Source organism: Phodopus roborovskii, unplaced genomic scaffold (genome assembly GCF_943737965.1).
Source record: "Phodopus roborovskii unplaced genomic scaffold, PHOROB, whole genome shotgun sequence".
NCBI classification, from domain to species: Eukaryota; Metazoa; Chordata; class Mammalia; order Rodentia; family Cricetidae; genus Phodopus; species Phodopus roborovskii.
This window is the reverse complement of record NW_026125911.1, coordinates 255,905-275,668: the sequence shown is the minus strand read 5'-3', so window position 1 is coordinate 275,668 and position 19,764 is coordinate 255,905. Positions and strand designations below refer to the sequence as shown.

General features: G+C 39.5%; 1 protein-coding gene across 3 annotated transcripts in view; it reads right to left on the bottom strand.

Moving 5' to 3' along the window:
- Enox2 (ecto-NOX disulfide-thiol exchanger 2) overlaps nt 1–19,764 on the bottom strand; it is a 261,719-nt gene that overhangs the window by 54,415 nt on the left and 187,540 nt on the right. For all 3 annotated transcript variants that reach the window (XM_051178965.1, XM_051178966.1, XM_051178964.1), the window contains exons 3-4: nt 14,823–14,957; nt 1,998–2,153 (exon numbers count right to left, since the gene is read on the bottom strand). In XM_051178965.1, the coding sequence (XP_051034922.1) occupies nt 1,998–2,153; nt 14,823–14,919 (253 nt within the window). In that variant the 5' untranslated portion in view covers nt 14,920–14,957. The remainder of the gene's footprint in view (nt 1–1,997; nt 2,154–14,822; nt 14,958–19,764) is intronic.

Below are 19,764 nucleotides of genomic sequence, written 5' to 3'. Positions count from 1 at the left end.
AGATAAAAATGTGTTGGAGAAAGAGAACTTTACTTATTTCTTTTACTACAGAATATGAAGTTACAACCTCTTTAAGACATGTTCTGACATGCATTCAAAGGTTGCTTAATAATGTGGTCTATGTTTGAAGACTCCCCATGGAAGGCCTCATCCTCCCTGGGAAGCAGAAAGGGGATGGGCTTGGGTTTGGTGGGAGTGATGGGGAGGAGGGGAGGGTGAGGGAACTGGGATTGCCATGTGAAACAACCTTGTTTCAAATTTAAATTAAAAAAGGAAAAGAATTAACGTGGTCTATGTGTTAAAAAAGAAAAAAGCAAGCAAGCAAGCAAGCAAACAAACAAACAACGATACAGGACACTGTGCTGTTCTTTGGAGACTTAGAAACTGGACCCTTAAGCTGAACATCTATTGCATCCACCATGGACATTACAGGTTGTGAGCCATTTTGCTAGCTTAGACTTGACTAAAATAATGACTAGCACAGGCTGCTCGCACAATATACGAATGATTAAATCAGCAGGACTGACTTTTCAATTTTGACAATGGCAATGCCTACATTCAGGGGTTGTTTTTACATGATAAAGGAAATATTGGGGATGTATATCTTTCTCTAGTCTGAACACAAAATGCTAGAAGAAAGGAGGAAATGGCCATCACATGTGTCAGGACAGTGGAAGTAAGAGTAAGCAATAGGGTTTAATGGCATTGCTTGCTCAGCTAGGCATAAAACTAAAATCCAGGGTGACCATGTGAGTTGTCAAGAAAGGGCCACAAAAGGCTATTTTCTTCCTTATTCCCTAACTCTGCTTGAAACAAATACTCTTTTCTAAATACAGTCATCTTAGATGCTGTCATCCTAGATTTCTTAGTGGTCTGAAAAGATGTGCCCTGTTAACAATTCAGTTAAAGCACAGAAGACACTGAGATCATTCTTCACTTGCAAAAGTGGCCAAGAAGACTTGTCAAGCCAACTGTGACTGATTCTAAAACTCTCTTAGTTATGAGCAAGTCACACTAAATAGAATCTGGGTCCCTGGCAGCATCTGATTCATGACGAACTGATTCCTGTTTATGGTAGAGGATGAAATATTTGTGTGGCGACATATGTTAAAGGTTGCTATTTATCTTGATGAGGCAAGTTCATTTGATGTATGATCTAAACAGCCAGATGGTGTTTTAAACCAACAACTGTAATCTGAGCATCACAGCAGCAGCTTCCTTGACGCACCATGCAATACCATAGGAGTCTAGGAAAAATACTAATGAGATTTGGGTCAGTGTGGGGATAGCTTTTAATCATTTAAAAGGTGGATCTGGAAAAAAAGTGCATCAATGCTGTTAAATTTCACCTGAAACAGCCACTTTAATAATACAGCCATGTTAAAGTAAGTCTTCAGAGAAGCCTATCCTTTACTAGCAAGCTGGATTCTCTAGATCATTTCTATAAGGGTTGCATGATTGCATGGCTACAAGTAGTCTGACTTAGTTTCAGCATTCCTCTTTGCCCTTCCAAGGAACTGAATTTCACCTCCTATATATTGTAGTATATAAGGTAAATAGCAGTTGGTGGAATGATGGATGAATAGCTGGTAGCAGGGGAGGCATCTTAGCATTAAATACAGTTTCTCACCGGCAAGGGCTTCAGCTGGTCTCAGACCATGCTCAGCCTCTGGATTAGTTAAAAAAGAAAAAAATAATAGCTTTGAGCAATTTGTGTTGGGTGCCTCCTTCTGTACTAACACACTTGAATTCCGTCAGATGGCATTAGGCACACTGTACCACTTATACTGCAACCAGCACAAATCTACTGTTTGTAAATAAAATTCAGCCTTTCCTAGTAAGAGAACAACTTTCCATTGCTCTTTTCTAGGTGAATCTTCTGTAGTTACACCCATGAAGCCCTTAGGTATTCTTTGAAAAGGAAGAAACTCTAAGACACTGTGGCTTAAAGAGGCAAAACAAAACAACAGCACCATATAGAAAAACCGGGCTAGTACTTGGGTTGGGCGGGAAGAGAGTGCAGCTTTTGCAGTGTATGATCTCTTTTACTACAGGCATATCTGGAGGAATTGGTGGAGGTACTATTCCCAAACCAGGCATCATTGGAGTTATTGGAGGTATTCCAGTCATCATTCCAAGGGCAGGATCGAAGTCTGAAACAGGAGACAAAAAACAAAAAGACAATAAATGATAGCAGACAAGGTCAAATGGAGACAGAACGTTATCTCAGAAATATCAAATTAAAAGGTCTTTGTAAGAGAAAGGCAAAACAAACAAATGCCTCTTCGTGATTAACATATTTCAGTCTTAATTATCATATGTCTATGGACCTTCTTTTCACAATGTAGGTATTGTTTTGTTTGATCCCTGCCTATGCAACTAGTTTTTACATGTCTGTCAGATATTCATTATCTTCTATAACATTGCTCTGCCTTTTCTAAGGATCACATCTCCATCAGTTTCCAGTACACATCTTTGGCTCCATTCTGACAAGGCTTCTTATTGTCTCCTGCACCTTTTCTATCTTTTTACACTATAGTGGTAACAGTATACACTTTTGGGGATGAGGGAGACTTAGGTTCTCCTTTCTGTCATTTGCTTAACAATATGAACTTCCATTTTCTCAGCTGCCATGTGGTTTATATCTCCTACCTTCTAGGGAGCTATGAGGAGTAAATAGAATGAAGAATGAAATGTGCTTAGTATAATACACAACACAAAGTGGCTCAACAAACACGTACTGTGTGTGTCTTTGTTCATGTTCTTTGCCCTGGCTGGAATTATGTGAAGCTCTCTTAGTTCTTTCTCCCTGTGCTTCAAATCTTATACACTCGAAGAACCATTTGTAGATTATTCCAGTGCATTCCTAATTCCGTGTCTAAAATCTGTTCACACTTTTTGCCACTGAATTTTGTTTTACGTTACACTGCTTTTTGTTTCACAAAGAAGTGTGACTCTAGGAAGTATGCCAGTATATGTACTGGCTGTTTTTGTGTATCAACTTGACACAAGCTAGAGTCATCAGCTGAAGAAATGCCTCCATGAGATCCAGCTGTAAGGCATTTCCTGATTTAGTGATCATAGCCCATGGTGGTTGGTGCCATCCCCTGAGCTGCTGGTCATGGCTTCTATAAGCTGGTTGAGCAAACCATGGGAAGCAAGCCAGTAAGCAGTACCTCTCTGTGGCTTCTGCATCAGCTCCTGCCTCCGGGATCCCACCCTGTTCGAGTTCTTGTCCTGACTTTCCTTCAATAATGAACAGCAATGCTGAAGTGCAAACCAGATAAACCTTTCTTCCTCAACTTACTATTTGGTCACAGAAACCCTAACTAAGACAGCACCCTTATGGGAGATGTCATTCTGTATGTTTCTCATACTGGTTAATAATAAAGCACTGTTGGCCAATAGGAAAGGAAGATAGGAGGGACTAGGAGACAAGGAGGAAATAGGAAGTAGTAGGGAGGAGTCAAGATGGAGAGTCTGAAGAGAGCTGGACGCCAGCCACCTCCCCGGTAAGAGAAGGCCATGTGAAAATACATAGATCAACAGAAATGGGTTAATAATTAAGGCAGAGCTAGCCGATAAGAAACAAGTAACCGGGCCAACAGCATTGTATCAAATACAGAGTCTCTGTGTATTATTTGGGGCTGGCGCAGCAGCAGGACAAGACCAGGTGGCGGGAGGAAAAACCGTACTCCTTACAGAACCCAAACAATTTTTATAAGGTTTACATATGTATACAAATTGATTTATCCCAAATCAACATCAACATCATTTTGACGGCACAATTTCATGTGATACATTGCAAAAGCATACAACTTCAATCACTGGCGTGATTTATTTGTCAGATCGTTCTCCTGATGGAAAGAAGACTCCAGAAGGATTCCATAGGCATGTGTACTGAAGTTTCTAGAGGTATCTAGTTGATTTCATATATGGGGTAGAAGATGGAGAGGTTATCCTAAATAGGATAACTAGAAACTGGGGCCCTTAGGGGTCTAGGGTGAAATTAGGACTCTGCACTCAGGTACTCTGTCAGCTCTGATCAGTCCCTGATATGGAAGGGGGAATTTGCAATTTTCAAGAATGGTGTTTCTGGTAGAATAAACAGATCCTGCTCTGGGCTTGGTACCTGATCTTATGACATTGACTTCCTGGCCAGTATTTCAAACTAGAGAGAGACCTAGTAACAAGGAAGATAAGCCTTTGAAAGCAAGGAGTGAAGTACAGGCTCAGAGCAAAGGCCTCATTTGGATCTAACAGTAGTCCTCATTACACTGTCTAAATTGAGAGAAGGAGCTTCACCAAGTTTCTTTTTTTTTAAGACTTATTTATTTATTTATTATTTATATAGTGTTATGCCTGCATGTATGCCTGCAGGCCAAGAAAGGGCACCACATCTCATTATGAATGGTTGTGAGCCACCATGTGGCTGGGAATTGAACTCAGGACCTCTGGAAGATCAGCTGGTACTCTTAAACTCTGAGCAATCTCTCTAGCCTCACCAAGTTTCTTCTACTTTCCATTTCCCATACTTACTCACCATAGCTATGCAAACAGCGCAGTGCAATCAAAGAAACATTGTCAAAGGCTGTTCTGGTGAGGAAGGGGCAGTTGCATTAGTAGTTAGTACCCCTACTCCCAAAGTCTTGGGTTTGCTAACCACAGAGCTCAGTGGAATAATGTTTTCAAGGATGTCTTTAAGGTGGTCTTGAGGTTCCTGGGTGGTTCTCTAAGATAGAGGGACTCTGTGGTTCTAACAGGAGCAGAACTTTAGCCTTACTATATATACCAAGTATTGAAGGAACCCTGTGTCTGGACACATGGGCTAGGCCATCTCCATCTTCTAATGTCTGTCTTCCTGAGGTACTAGACAGGTTTAGGAAGAAAAAGTTTCTCTCATGAGCTCTTCTACTATATAACAACACTTACACTCAACCTTCATAGGTTATCCCATCCAACATGCATGCACACTTATCCATACCCTCTCTCCTGAGGCTCTCTTAACTTCTTCCTTTGCAACAGCATGTGACCTTGAGGAAAATTTCTTAACATCTCTATGCTTCCATTTCCTTTTTTGGTAAACATAAGGGCATAAAATGAAATTCAGCTCAGACAATGAAATAACAAATCAGGTATGAAGACCTCTGGCATGATAGTCCTCATAAGTCTTCTTTCTTTGCCAGTTGTGAAACACATAGTGATAAACTCTCTAACTCTGTTATTCACCGTACCAGTCCACAAACACAAGCTTTCTCTATGTTAGGCTCTATGCAGGGTCCAGGGAGGGTGTCTAGTTTCCCTTTCTATCTTGGAGAACTTAAGGTCCCTGATCCTCTGTCTTGCTGTGCAGTGGGATAAAAGCCCCCCGATTCAGAGTGCCACTTGTGTGTTTGGAAAATTCGATTCCTAGTGCAGAAGGTTTTGCAGAAATTGTTAACACCCTCAACCATTTCCAAACTGTGAATTTTTGTCAGGAAAAGATCGGATTAGATTGGATGCCGCCTAAACAATTCCGTCCATTTTCCCCTGCTATCGAAGTGTTTGTCTCCTTCTTACTCCTGCCTCCTCATTGTTATTCATATAGCTCTGTCACTCACAACTCTACCTTACCACAGATTACAGAAACATCACTTCATTAAACAAGCTCTGCTGCTTCCACCGAGAAGGAAATGCCTGTCTTCATGTACTGTCTACTAATAGGAGACAAACAAATATATAGGATAATGTAACTCCTGACTGATGTAGTCAGCACTCTGCAGCTTGGTAGGATTACATTAATATTTTATAAATTCATTTAAAAGCAAATATATTCACAACATATGGCTAAAAATAGAATAGATAACCTCCCTTTAGTGTGACATGTCAAGAGTCCCACAGGCTAATCTGCCCAAGAGGGCTTGCTAGAGGGCTGTTGTTCATGACATTTCAAAGGCTCCCATCTCCTTAATTATTCTTTTGTTTGTATTTAATCATTAAATCATAAAATTGACCTGGATTTTCAATGCCACTGAGGAAAAGGAACAAGCTGTGGGCCTTTATATGAGTATTACAGAATCTGAAAAAGTCAAGTGAAATTTTTTAAAAAAATTATTAATTTTTATTTATTTATTTTTCTTATTTTACATATCGATCCCAGTTCCCTCTCCCTTTTTCCCTCTCTCCCAACCTCTCATACCCCCCCAACCACCCTCCCCTCCCACCCCACCTCCAATACACATGTACGGTGATGCCTTCCAGGAGGGATCATCTAAATCTGTCAAGTCATTTGGAGTAGGGACTAGGCCCTCTCTCCTGTCTCTAGGTTAAGGCAGTATCCTTCCATTGGAGATGTGCCCGCAAAGTCCTTTTGTGCACCAGGGATACATCCTGGTTCCACTGTCAGAGTCCCTTAGACTGCCCAGGCCTTCTAACTGGGACCCACATTCAGGGGGTCTGAATTCGCAGGCAAATGGATGGAACTTGAAGAAACTATCCTGAATGAGGTAACTCAGTCACAAAAAGAGGAACATGGTATGTACTCACTCATATATGGATTTTAGACATAGAGCAAATGATCACACTGACAGAGAAACTAGGATATAAGGAGAAATTCAAAGGAATCTAAGGTCCCTCATAGAAGGGGAAAGGAACAAGATATCCTGAGCATATTGGGATTGGGGGTGGGCATGAGTGGAAAGGGAGCCAGGAGAAAGAGAAGAGGAGGAGAGGAAAGCACATGGGACTAGGAAGGGGAGGGATAGACGAGAGAAATAAAAGAGAGAGAAAGAGAGAGATACCATAAGAGAGGGAGCCATTATAGGTTTGAAGAGAAAACTGACTCTAGAGAAATGTAGAGAGACCTACAAGACTGACCCCAACAACAATTTGAGCAACAGTGGAAAGGCTACCATAAATGCCCTTCCCTGATAATGAGATTGATGACTAATTTATTTACCATCATGGAGACCTCATCTAGTAGCTGATGGAAACAGAAGCAGACACCCACAGCTAAACACTGAGCTGAACTGGAATCCAGGTGCAGAAATGGAGGACAAGACCAGGCTACAGAAACCCACAGAGACAGCTGACCTGAACAAGGAGGAGCTAATGGGCCCTCAGACTGATAGCTGGGAATCCAGTATTGGACCAAGTAAAATTCAAAACACACTGGGAGTAAAACACAAAAGAAAGTCTTTCCCCTTCCCTGGCTGGTAGCCTGGATTGAGGAGTACTGCCAACATATGTATTATTCAGAATTTCAATACCTAAAAGAGATTTGAAATCATACGCAAAGGCTGTCAAAAGGTCAAGGTATTCCTCCAAAGTTGATTTTGCTTTTATTACTTCTTTTGCCACCATTTCTTATAGTACATTCTAGTTTTTAAAGCTCTCACACAGTTCTTGGATACTCAGACCAACAGGTCTCCAGTGACAACTGTTACAACACTCTGGTCCAGAGAGATTGGATCTTCAGGCTTTGGTAGTGCCACGTACAACACTTTTGGGTCCAGCGTATCCAAGGCCCTTAAAGATTGGTAGCTCTCTGGCACTCTTCTAATGATCAGAACCCTTAAGTTCACATCTTTGGCTTTTCTTTGATATCTCAGTTCTCCACTGTTTCTGTTTTCTCCGCTCTCTGGAACTCTTCAGTTTCTCTCGCTTTGCTGTTGCTGCTACTGTTCTAATTCTCTTCTCTTTGTGTTACCAGCAGGCTCCTTTTACTAATGATGAAGGTTATTGGGGCAAGAAAACACTGCTTTGGGATGAATGCTACATCAGGGAACAGCATAGGAGGGTGCCTCCAGGCTTACTATAAAAGTAATTCAAACAGTTCATTTATATAACTGGAAAGGGGATGTGTCATGGATGTTTGCACCAATTGAGATACGTTTTCATGGAAATGAAGGGCTGTGCTTGGGCCAATATTGGCACTAGCCATTAGGCAATTGTGGACCCATGGTTATGCTAATCACAGAAGTCCCTCATTCAGATTAATGAATGTGTTTATACCACTCACAGGCCTTCTTCTGGGCATCTATGGAAAGTGTGCCTCTTCCTTCTTGGATGGAAAAAAGTCTACCGTAGGCTGTTTAAAGCAGGCATGATAGGATATTCCTCTCTGGATCAGAGTTGTGCTTAAGAAGCAAGACAAAACTGACTCTAGACAAATGTTCAGAGACCTACAAGACCCCAACTAACAATTTGAGCAACAGTGGAAAGGCTACCATAAATGCCCTTCCCTGGTAATAAGACCGACAACTAACTTATCCACCATCATAGAGCCCTCCTTTAGTAGCTGACAGAAACAGAATCAGACACCCACAACTAAACACTGAACTGAACTGGAATCCAGATGCAGAGAGGGAGGACAAGACCAGGCTGCAGAAACACATAGAGACAGCTGACCTGAACAAGGAGGAGATAATGGGCCCCCAGACTGATAGCTGGGAATCCAGCATGGGACTGTCTCAGACCCCCTGATCATGGATCTCAGCTAGAAGGCCTGATCAGTCTAAGGGACCTCAGACAGTGGAACCAGGATGTATTCCTAGTGCACGAAAGGACTTTGAGGGTACATCCCCCATGGAGGGACACTCCCTTAGCCTAGAGACAGGAGAGAGGGCCTAGTCCCTACTCCAAATGACTTGACAGATTTAGATGATCCCTCCTGGAAGGCATCACCATACATGTGTATTGGGGGTGGGGTGGGAGGGGAGGGTGGTTGGGGGGGTATGAGAGGTTGGGAGATAGAGAAAGAGGGAAGGAGGGAGGGAGAGGGAACTGGGATCAATATGTAAAATAAAAATATAAAAGAAAAAAAGAAAAAAAAGCATGCATATATTGTTGCCATGTAGTTTCTTCAAGGTGTCCATGGAATGTAAGAAGCAGCAGTTTTTCCAGCTGCTTGGTTGGCAGTTCTTTGCTCAAAGAAGCCATGGCACCAGACTGCTGTCAATTTGAGGAACAATTTGTCCCACCCCAATACCTTAACTTTTCAAAGGAAATACACATGAAAGGAGTGCTCACAACAAAGGTTTATCATAACGTCAACAACACTTTGCCATCATTCAATAATACTCTAAGAGTACTTAAGTCTTATCTCAATTCCCTAAAGAGAGACAGTCTCTCTAATTTGTCTTACATTCAGACTACATTTTGGTGTCAGTTCTTGTGCCAAGCATTGCCAATATGAATAAGGTAAAATCATAATTCTAGTTTGGAAACAACCATGCAAACAGAAAACTGTCATTAATTATTATCATTAACATGGCTCTCCATTGGATGCTTACAATGTTCTAGGCATTGTGTTAAGCATTTTCTGTAATCTCACTCCAAAGAGACAAGGAGAGTATCCAGTCTGGTTGTTCTGGGATGGGATAGGTTAATAGAGTTATTTATTTTTAAAGGAGAAAACTAGAAAAGTATCAAACACCTGAATTAGGTTGATACTGAGGTTTTTCTGATTATTGTAATCACGACTGGGATTCCCCAAGGTAACTGTTGTCACTGTACTATTTCTCTGGTGAAGAGTCTATTGGTATAAAGTAGGGTGACTGACAGTCTTAGGACTAGGTCTCTTTATAAAGTCCTAGAAATATTAGAAATTTCCCATCTTTGATAGAAACAAAGACATTATAATGTCCATTTTATGGCTTAATAGTTGATATTTTATGATTCCAGTCCACACTCCCTTCTCTCTATATAGACCATTTAGAATATTTCACAGGCAGCCAATAGGAATCAAAAATTAAATTTCTAAGGGCAGCCTTGCTAAATTGCAAGATGATGCTAATTATTAGACCTCTTAGAAGCACACATTACCAAAGTTTTGCTTAATGCATACAAAATTCCAACAGCATCCACCACACCTTTGTAGATCACTGAACATCTATTTCAGTTCATGAGGTAGGATAAGGCCTGATTCACGTACAACAGAAAATAAGCTAGCAGACTGGTTTGGGTTTCTTTTGTCAAACATCAAACAAACAGAAACAACAACAAAACAAACTCTGATGCAAATGTCACCTCTTCTGTGAACCTTCCCTGACCAGCACTGTTTATCTAGCACTCTGGTTAGAATAACACTTGTGTACAAGTGTTTACTCTGACTCTTTCTACATTGTAATAAAATGATGTTTATTTTCTTGCCCCTATCAATGGAGTCTGAGCTGAAGACAAGGACTGAACCATTTGGCTCTCTACTTGGACTGAGCTCTGTATTGGAATTAAAAAATGAATGCTGAAGTGGAAAAACAAACTAATAAAATAGAAGGGACATTTTAGAGCAGTTTTCAATCAAGACAACTTATATCTGCAAACACATTTTATTGGGGGAGAAAATGTAATTCTGTAAACATATTGGAGCCAATTTCAGAGTAGAGATCTTTGCATTCATCTGCTTTCTCTCTAGGTTCCTAATAGTAAATATTGCTTGTATGAGTGCATAAATAAATAAACAGTACCACTCAAATTCTTCCTAATAGTTTTTAATGTGGATTCTTTTAAAAATAAAGGTTTTATTTTCCTTATGATTGATTGTGCATTTATGTATTTCACTGAGTTAATTAAGACCATGATCTTTTTTCTTTTTCTTTTATTTTGGTTTTTCAAGATAGGGTTTCTCTATGTAACCCAGACTACTCTGGAACTCACTCTATAAATCAGGCTGGCCTCAAACTCACAGAGATTCCACCTGCTTCAGCCTCTTGATTACCACAACACAGCAAGACCATGATCTTTATTTTAAATTTTCTGAAGCTCTCGACCTTTGAGTATTTTCCTTCCTTCCTTTCTCCCTTCCTCCCTCCCTCCTGCCTTTCTTTTTCTTTGGTTTTTAGAGACAGGGTTTCTCTGTGTAGCCTTGGCTGTCCTGGAACTCACTCTGTAGACAAAGCTGGCCTCAAACTCACAGAGATTCACTTGCCTCTACCTCCAGAGTGATGGGATTAAATGTGTGTGTCACCACTGCCTGGCATTTTTGGGCATTTTTCTGATGGTTCTAAATAGTTTAAAACATTTCTTTATGAAAATAGCTCCATAGTATTTATTTACACATATTGTGATGTTAAATAACTATCTCTTTTTATGGAACAGTACTTGGGATATATATCTAGGTTTCAGTTTTGGTAGTTGTCTCAATATTCAGTCTCTACAGTGCCATCCACTGTTTTGTCCCCTAAGCCCTAGTTAATCTTAACATTGTCATTGGCTCCCAAGTCAATCACAATGTGATTGTTTCTGAGCAAAAGCATGACAGCATACAGATCATATAGCTTACATATTTTGCTAAAGTTCGGCACCTCTTTATTTATAAACTACACATTTTAAATATTTTCCATTATTTTGTAAAGAACTTTAGTCATATCTAACAGAAATGATGACAATTTGCTTTTGGGTAAGTGTGGGAACACATAATGGCCTTTTGGCAGATTAACTACACATCTCTAGGTGTAAATATACTTCATGAGGTGTCTTCTTTTTCTTGTTTATAAGTTTTTATTTTTATATATTTATTATTTTTTCTTATTTTACATAATGATCCCAGTTCCCTCTCCCTCTCTCCTTCCCTCCCTCCCATGCCCAAGACTCCCCTCCCATCCCATTCCCCCCACATTCCACAGGGAGGATGATGCCTTCTAGGAGATTTTACCATTCCTGGAAGGATTCTGAGTTTGTTTGGAGTGTTATCAGTTCTATTTGGGATGCTGTTGTATGTATCATTGGCTCTTGGTAAAGTAATCTTTCCCAGGATCTCACTCTATTTGTCACTGAAAGCATTCTGTACATGGTGAAGATATAAACAATAATATAAACCTATCCAGACTTTCTTCAGGATTTGGAAGGAATGGGTCCAGTCATGATACACACAACAAAATTTTCTTTCTGTTATAGTTAACTTGGAAAGTTCAAGGACAACTGTCTTCTTTAGAATGAAAATACCCATGGTGGGGTTTGATCTTGCTCTGGGAATAAGACCCAATAGCCCACATGTGGTGCTATATTGTTTATGATCTAGTAATGCTAGCCTGGAGACCAGAATGCAAAACTAGCCACAGCTGTAGATGACAAGCAGTGGTGGCACACACCTTTGATTCCAAGACTCAGGAGACAGAGGCAGATGGATCTCTGTGAGTTCAAGGACACCCAGGGCTACATGAGAGTGAACCAGTCTAAAAGAGAAATGGCTCATGCCTTTAATCCCAGCACTAGAGAGGTATATGAGACAGGAGGAGGGGCTTAGAGATAGCAGTCTTAGGCAATTAGTCTCTAGTCATGTTGAGGACAGAATTGCTCCAGCATTGGTAGAGGTGAGAGCTCTCTGGTGGCTTTTCTGCTTTGCTTCTCTGATTTTCAGCTTGGACCCCAATATCTGTCTCTGGGTTTTTATTAATCATACTACACCCATAGCTTCCATTATTTCTCATATTGAGTCCTTGCAGTGAAGGCACCATAATGAGAGATTTTTTTCTCCTACTTTCATACTTCTCAGATCATTATGAAACTGCTAATGATATTTGAATTAAGATGGAAATACTAGATGGGCAAATGATGTTCAGTGAGTAATTTTCAGTTGGTTCATCCTTGGTTTTATCTGGGATGACTGGACTAAAACACTGTTCTTTCACCAGAAGCTATAGCATTTCTGGTTGTCATTGTCATGGGATAATAAAAAGTCTTTTTGGAGTCCTGTGTCAAAACAAACACTATTGCAGATAACAGGTGTAAGAGGTGATCCTGGCTGTCATCACTAAAAATTAATTTTAGTGAATAGCAGCTGCACAAAACAGAATGGCAGATGAAAGGCAGCTCTACTCCAAGACTGAGATGGCCTACTTCTGCTCCCCACTTGAAGAATATAATTATGCTAGTCATTGTCTTCACTGACGAGTATGTGTCCATCAATACCATCCATGACAGTAGAGATTTGAACTCTCAGGGGAATGTCAAGAAAGCTTATATAACATCTGTTTTTCATCTATGGCAAAGCGTATTATATTGCCATAGACAGCCCAGATGAGACAGGCTACTGGCTCAGCAGGAAAACGCCTGGGTGGCAGAAAAGTAGCTGAATTACTAAACCATCAATAAGGGCACTTTGGAGAATAGCTCCGTGAGGGTCATTTTTAGTTACTATATAATAGTTACAAAAATATAGTGTTTTTCATTATGACATTTCCATATATGTGTTTAAGTACAGTGATTGTATTTGAACACTTTTACCATATTTCCTATCCCTTTTGCCTCTCACAAGTCCCCTTTGTAGAGGGTTGGATGAAAATTATAGATGTTAACTAGTAACTGTTCAGTAAAAGAAACAGCACAGAACAAGATCAATGATGTAGTTGCAGACCAAGACTGAAGAGACCAGAAAATTGCTAGAGAGTAAGTGGAAAGAGCCAATATTAAAATACTAAAGTGGCGGGACTCTGAAGTGCCTGGAAACAGTATGAGATAAACTCACTCAGGAAAGGTGAATTTGTAATTGCTAGCTGGATTTTTATTTGTCTACTTTTATTTCATCTGGCCTCCAGCCTATTGGATGGTGCTGCCCATATTTATTATGGGTCTTTCCTCCTCAGTAGCTCACCTACATGTCAATCATCTTTGTGAAAACCCTTCAAAAATCTAGTGGTGTTCTTTGCTAATCCCTTAGACACCTTTCAGTCCAATATGTGTTGGGAGTTTGGCTTAACTGATCTTGTACAGGTCTTAGGCATATAGTCAGAGTTCAGTGAGTTCATGTGCCATTGCTCTGTGCCATTGCTCTGTCATTTCTAGTAAACATGCGGGCATCCATTACCTTTGGTTCTTACAACCTTCCTGCACCATTTTCCACAATGATTCATATGATATGGATATCCCATGGAGAGCTGAGCAATCCATGGTCTCTTACTCTCGGCACACTGATCAGTTGTGGGTCTCTGTGTTAATGGCTATCTATTATAAAAAGAAGCTTCTCTGATGAGGGATAAGGGATGCACTAACCTATGAATAGAAGATAAGAACGCAGGATAGTTTAATACTATGTCCATTAAGCAGACTAATAGTTTTATGTTCTCATTTAGGGCCCATGACTTAACCAGTCATTAGTACAAGACATGAGCTCACTCTGGCAGAGTAGGCTTTAAATACACTCAGAAAGAGGCTAGTTAGTCCTATAACACAACTATTTACCAATGAGCACATCTTGCCAGGTAATTCATTATTTTAGTTTGTAGGGTTCATAGGTAAGATTGTTGATTATTTTTCTTCCCTTGTAACATAAATAGAACCTTCTGGCACTATGAAAGTTATCACGTATTGATGAAGCTTCTGGGTTGGTACCCATTTCTTATTCACATATCTTTTCTTTTTGATTGACCTCTTCTGTACTTGTTTCCAAGTGTTTAACATAATAGCATCTCATACTTAATGGAGATGGAGCTAGTTCATGGTCATTCTTGTGTACATGCAAAATTATTTTGCAGCCAATGTACTTTCCCTTTAGGAGTCTAGGATTTAAGATATGTTCAAGTTAGTTCTCTTTCTATGAATATGTTTATTTGTGTTCAGTAAGAAGTCTAAAAAATTAGACAAGCTTTGTTATTACTTGCCAAAGTTCTGTTGTCTTTCATTTCATTACATGTTCAATAACTCTAGCCTGCATCAGATATACTCTTAGATATAAACAAAGTGCTGTAATACTGGCCATCTAGCCTATGAAGCTCACATAAAATTGCTCACTCTAGGCAGAATCTAGAAAATCTCTCAAATTCAAAGTACGATCAAGCATACCATTATATTTATTGACACATGGTCAATAAAAAGAAGTACTTGTGGTATAATTAAAAATAACGTACCAGGTAAAATTGGTTGTCCAGCAATTCCCAGTGGAGCCATTCCAAGATTATTCATTGCTGTGGCCCATGCAGTTGGATCAGACACAGGCAGTGTCATTGCAGTGGAATCTACATTCAGAGTTCTAGTATTATCAGCTGAAATGAAATGACAGGAAATAATTTGCTGTGTTGAGGTTCTAGTATCTAGTTTAGCTATTAGAGTAAACTCTGGCAAACACTTTACAAAAATGGTCAATGGACAAGTGGTGGGTAACGCCTCCATGCAATGCTAGTTTTCTTACAAGGATTGAAATAATACAGCTTTAAGTGGCAGGAAGTCACAAAATTTGAAAGCAATTTACCAGATGGCATTTTAGTGTATTTCCTTTCTACCCTTTCCCCCGTTTCTACCCATCACAAATGCACACATCAAAGGAGATCGGAATAATCGAGAAGTTTTCTTATCCTTTGTCTACTAGCATATTATTACTTCAGCAGATCCCATTCAAACTGCTCAGGAATACAAACCAAGAAAATAAAATCATCAAAAGACTCCCGTAGTTGGCAATAAAATATGAAAATTAAACTCCTGATTAGATTTTAGGTCCTTGCAGTAGTACAATTCAAAGAGCTGGGGATCTCAGCAGCTAATGGAATATCTGAGGGTTAGGGGAAATCCAATGAAAAAACAGACAGTACACATGGCCCCTATCCACAAAGACTGCACAGTCTAGTAAAAGAGACAGATGATGATGATAATGATAATTGCTGTTAGTACTAGTACCACTTCAGACCTCCACTACCACTAATTATTGTGTGCTTACCATATGTCAACTAAAGCAGCTGGCATGCACCATTGTCATTTAACTTTCGGGACAAATCTATGAGGTGGGGAGGATTTATATTTGCATTTAACAAATGAGAGGTTTCTAAAGGTGATCTCTGTTATCCAAGGTTGTACAGGATACATGCCTTTTAGTCACTATGGTTTACTATCTCTATTTAAATTATTAAGAACAAACAAATTACTTGAGTTGCATAGACCAGATTACTCAAGTTTAGGGAATAAAGAGATTCTGTGGCCTGAATAGGTAGAAGAGTAATTGAAGCTACAAAAATGGGTTTGGGAATATGTATGTGAAGGGTGGAGGAGATGAGTTGCCAGGGAAGCATTCACTGGAAAAGAGTCATTTCAATGGGTATTTAAAGAAGTCTATGATTTCCTTCCAGAGCATGCTTGGAAGATCATCAGGTTAGAGGAGCTTAAGAATCAAGATCAACTGAATATTTACCACCAACTCTTTTGAATTGTACTTCTTGGCTACATTTACCTCTTCAAGCTTGTCACTCCTTTGGGTCAGAGATGGGGTTTAAGAGATTAGGCAGATTTTTAATAATTTATTGAGACAGGGTCACAGTATGTTGCCCTAGCTTGTTTGGAGCTGACAGAGATCTGTCTGCTCCTGCCTTCTAAGTTCTGGGGTTGAAGGTGTGTGGCACTGCATCCAGTGTAGGCATCCTTTAAAGCTTCTAATTCATCATTCCATGTGTGGTGCAAAGTAGCAATTCATGATATATTTGAATAAATGACTAACAAAAATTAAATCTTAGTGACTTTGGTACATGGGCAATGCACACAATGGTATTCATTGATTGCTATATCCATGTTCAGAATGATAAACTATTTTAACATAGAGATGCTATTATTGCTAGACCATTTCTCAATAATAACTAAATATATGTAGGAGTTTGCTTAGAGTTACAACCAGAGACAGATATATCCAACTATTAATTCAGTCTGATCTTATTTCCTATAATCATGTGCTTGTATTAGCAAATCATTTATGTAAGCAAGATTGCAAAAGCTTTCATCCAAAGACAAATTTTAGGTGATCTTTTGCTTCCTAGTGGTCCAGATCAATGATTCACATGAACAAAATGTGCAATGCTAAATATATCTGTAGAGTTATCATTAAGTGGTGGAAAAGTTGAGCCTTAGTCTGATTCTCTTTCAAGCCTAATTTCCAGCAATTTCTTGAAGTATCTCATCAAACTAGGACACTGCTCTGTTTCCTCTGACTCCTATAATTTATTAGCAGCAGCCATGAATAGTCAGAAGGAGCTGGAGAAAAGGCAAATGCTAGTGATACAAGATGCTCTTGAGAATACCTTCCCTAGTTGTCCTACTGTTACTGTGCTGTGTGAAACTCTTCAAGAGGTTAGAAGTTATAGAGCAGTTGTCTATAAGTGCCTTTGAGGTAACTGGATTGAAGATATGGCACTTTGGAATAAGAGTGCAATAAGCACAAAAGGGATGAAAGCTATCAAAGTGATTATCCACTTTAACATGAAGTTGCTCCATAACTACCAAGTCTGTGCCTGTTTGTGAATCACTATTCCCCGATTCTGTAAAAGTTATTTGAAAATGAAGATTACACATTCTAACATATTGGAGTTCATGACTATATATGTTTCTCTCTTTTTCTTTTGAAATAAGTATACGTTGGTACCATCTCTCGAAGTATATTCTTCTTATTTTTCGCTTTTTGAATTTTTGAGACAGTGTTTCTCCACCTAACAGCTCTCTGGCTGTCGTGGAACTGGGCCGGCCTCAAACTTTGCTTGTCCCACCTGAGTGCTGGAATTAAAGGTGTGTGCCATCATGACCCAGTCCAACTATATTCTTTATCCAGATAAAAACTCACCCTTTCTGGTAATTTATTCTTTTCTAATTCTTTTTTGAGAATAATAATAGTATTTGTTTATTTTGTGTTTGTATGTGGACAAGCATGAGTCATTAATTCATGGAGGCTAGAGGATGACTTGTGGGAGCTGGTCAGGGGACATAAATCTCATTTAATTTTGTTACTTACACCAATAAATCTACTTTTAAATGAGCGCACTCTGTAAACGTGCAATGCATAGATTACCTGCTTTGTTTATTTAACAGTTCTGAAGCTATCCAAAATCTCTTTACACTGTGTGATTCTAGACTGTGGACTTAACTCTCTAGTCATTTCTGCAAAAGGAAGAGAGTACAAAATAAGAGTAGACCATACCCATACTTAGAAAAATGGTGAATAATATAATAGAAAACATATCAGGAGTAACATTTTGATCATGCTTACTATGTGCCAGGCATTGTTCTGGCATTTTATGTATATTAATTTAAAACTTAAAGAAACTCTATGAAATAACCTCTCATTATCTCATTGTATTGATGAATTAATAGGAACAGAGTCCAACAGGCCAACAGTGAGCTTTCTGTGGGGTCAGAATACAAATTTACAGTCTGGCTCTATGATTTCTTGACAATGGGAGCTTGACAATGTCTGGAGAAATTTTTTTTATACATTTGGGGTCAGGGAGTAGCTACTGAGATCTGCCTAGTGAGTGGGTAGAGGCCAGGGAAGCTGATTACCATCTTTTGTCCTGTAGGACAGTTTTCTAGAGTGAAGAATTAGCAGGCTCCAAATGCCCATTGTACCAAGTTTGAATGACTTTTCTCTATGGCAGCAATTTTGTATGTCCCTTAAAAACATATCCATTTATTTATTCATTTAATTGTGGGAGATGTGCCAGACTCACAGATGTATGCCACTGCATTTAGCACCATTGGGTGAGTTCCAGGGATTGAACTTGGGTCAGTATAGAACTTGGGTCACAAGGCTTCCTTGGGTTACTATTTTTATTCACTAACACATCCCCATAGTTCACAATTTTGTAGAGTGGTTCATAGTCCTGGTTTCTTTGCGATCCTGAACCATCTATTACTTTCACAGTCAATCCCATGTCCATACTTTTTGCCCTACTCTCTCATGATAGTATGCAGTAAATACTAAGACTAATCTGGTTGGACTCCCAGGAATCTATTAACATGTTTATCCATTTCTATGCTTCACATCAAAGAAATCATTCCTGTGGTGGTGGTTGGGGGAGGACAGGCATTACTGATGGTTGATCTGGTGCTGTTTAGAGAGTGGTACTGGAAATAGTATTAGGAACCCCACTATGATGAAAGGAAGCAAGAGAAAATGTAGAAAATGTTTGCATAGAACACAGAAGAAACCTCAATTCTGGGCACATCACATAGAACCTTGTACACAATAGGCACACAAAAATATTTCCTTTGATAGATTACGCTCTGAGGATAGGATTGTGTGTCCCAGAACTGAATAACATTATGCTTTCAGTTCTTTGCTTAATGGAAAGGAAACAGCAGAATAAATCATGTTTTTGGATTGCATTAAGCCTGAGGCTCAAGGTTTTATCTTCCGCTTGGTATTTATTGCTCACGAAGCAATTTATTGTGCTCTGCAAGTGTTATTTTGAGTCCTTGTTCATTTTCCTTGAAAATTAACAATCCCTTATTGCTTGTGAACAATGCCCTGAAGCCCCAGGTATCTCCTGTTGCCGATGCCACTGGCCATAGCTATGCCATGCCATAGCTTGCATCATGGTTATACAGGCTGAAAGACCTGACAATAAATTCTGTAAGACAAAACTCTGAGGTGGCAAAGGCAGATGATGCTATCAGACAAGCAGGGGCTTTGCTTCCTTGTGAGCGTTATCTAGGATGGATCAAAGAGCCACCCAAGAGAAGTATGATGTCACAATTTATTCTTACTGGAAAGGGAAGGGGAGGGGATTGAAAGGAAGGGAAGGAGATGGGAAAGGAAACAAGAGGAGGGGAGGAAAGGGTCTTAATGTTAGTGCATATGGTAAGTAGTCATTCTCACGTGGATTGTGAGTGTAGCAGGATGGGGTGAGAGATCGCTTAATCCTTAAGACATACAGATGAGAACTTTAGGGAACAAGGTACTTTCACATACTTAACAGCATCTCAGTGATTCTCTATTCTTCTGTACAAGCAGGATAGTTCTAGAGTCAGTATTGGAGGCGTTATGAAACCATTACAGATTTTAAACTAGTTCTATTAGACCTGAACAAAATAAAGGCAGCC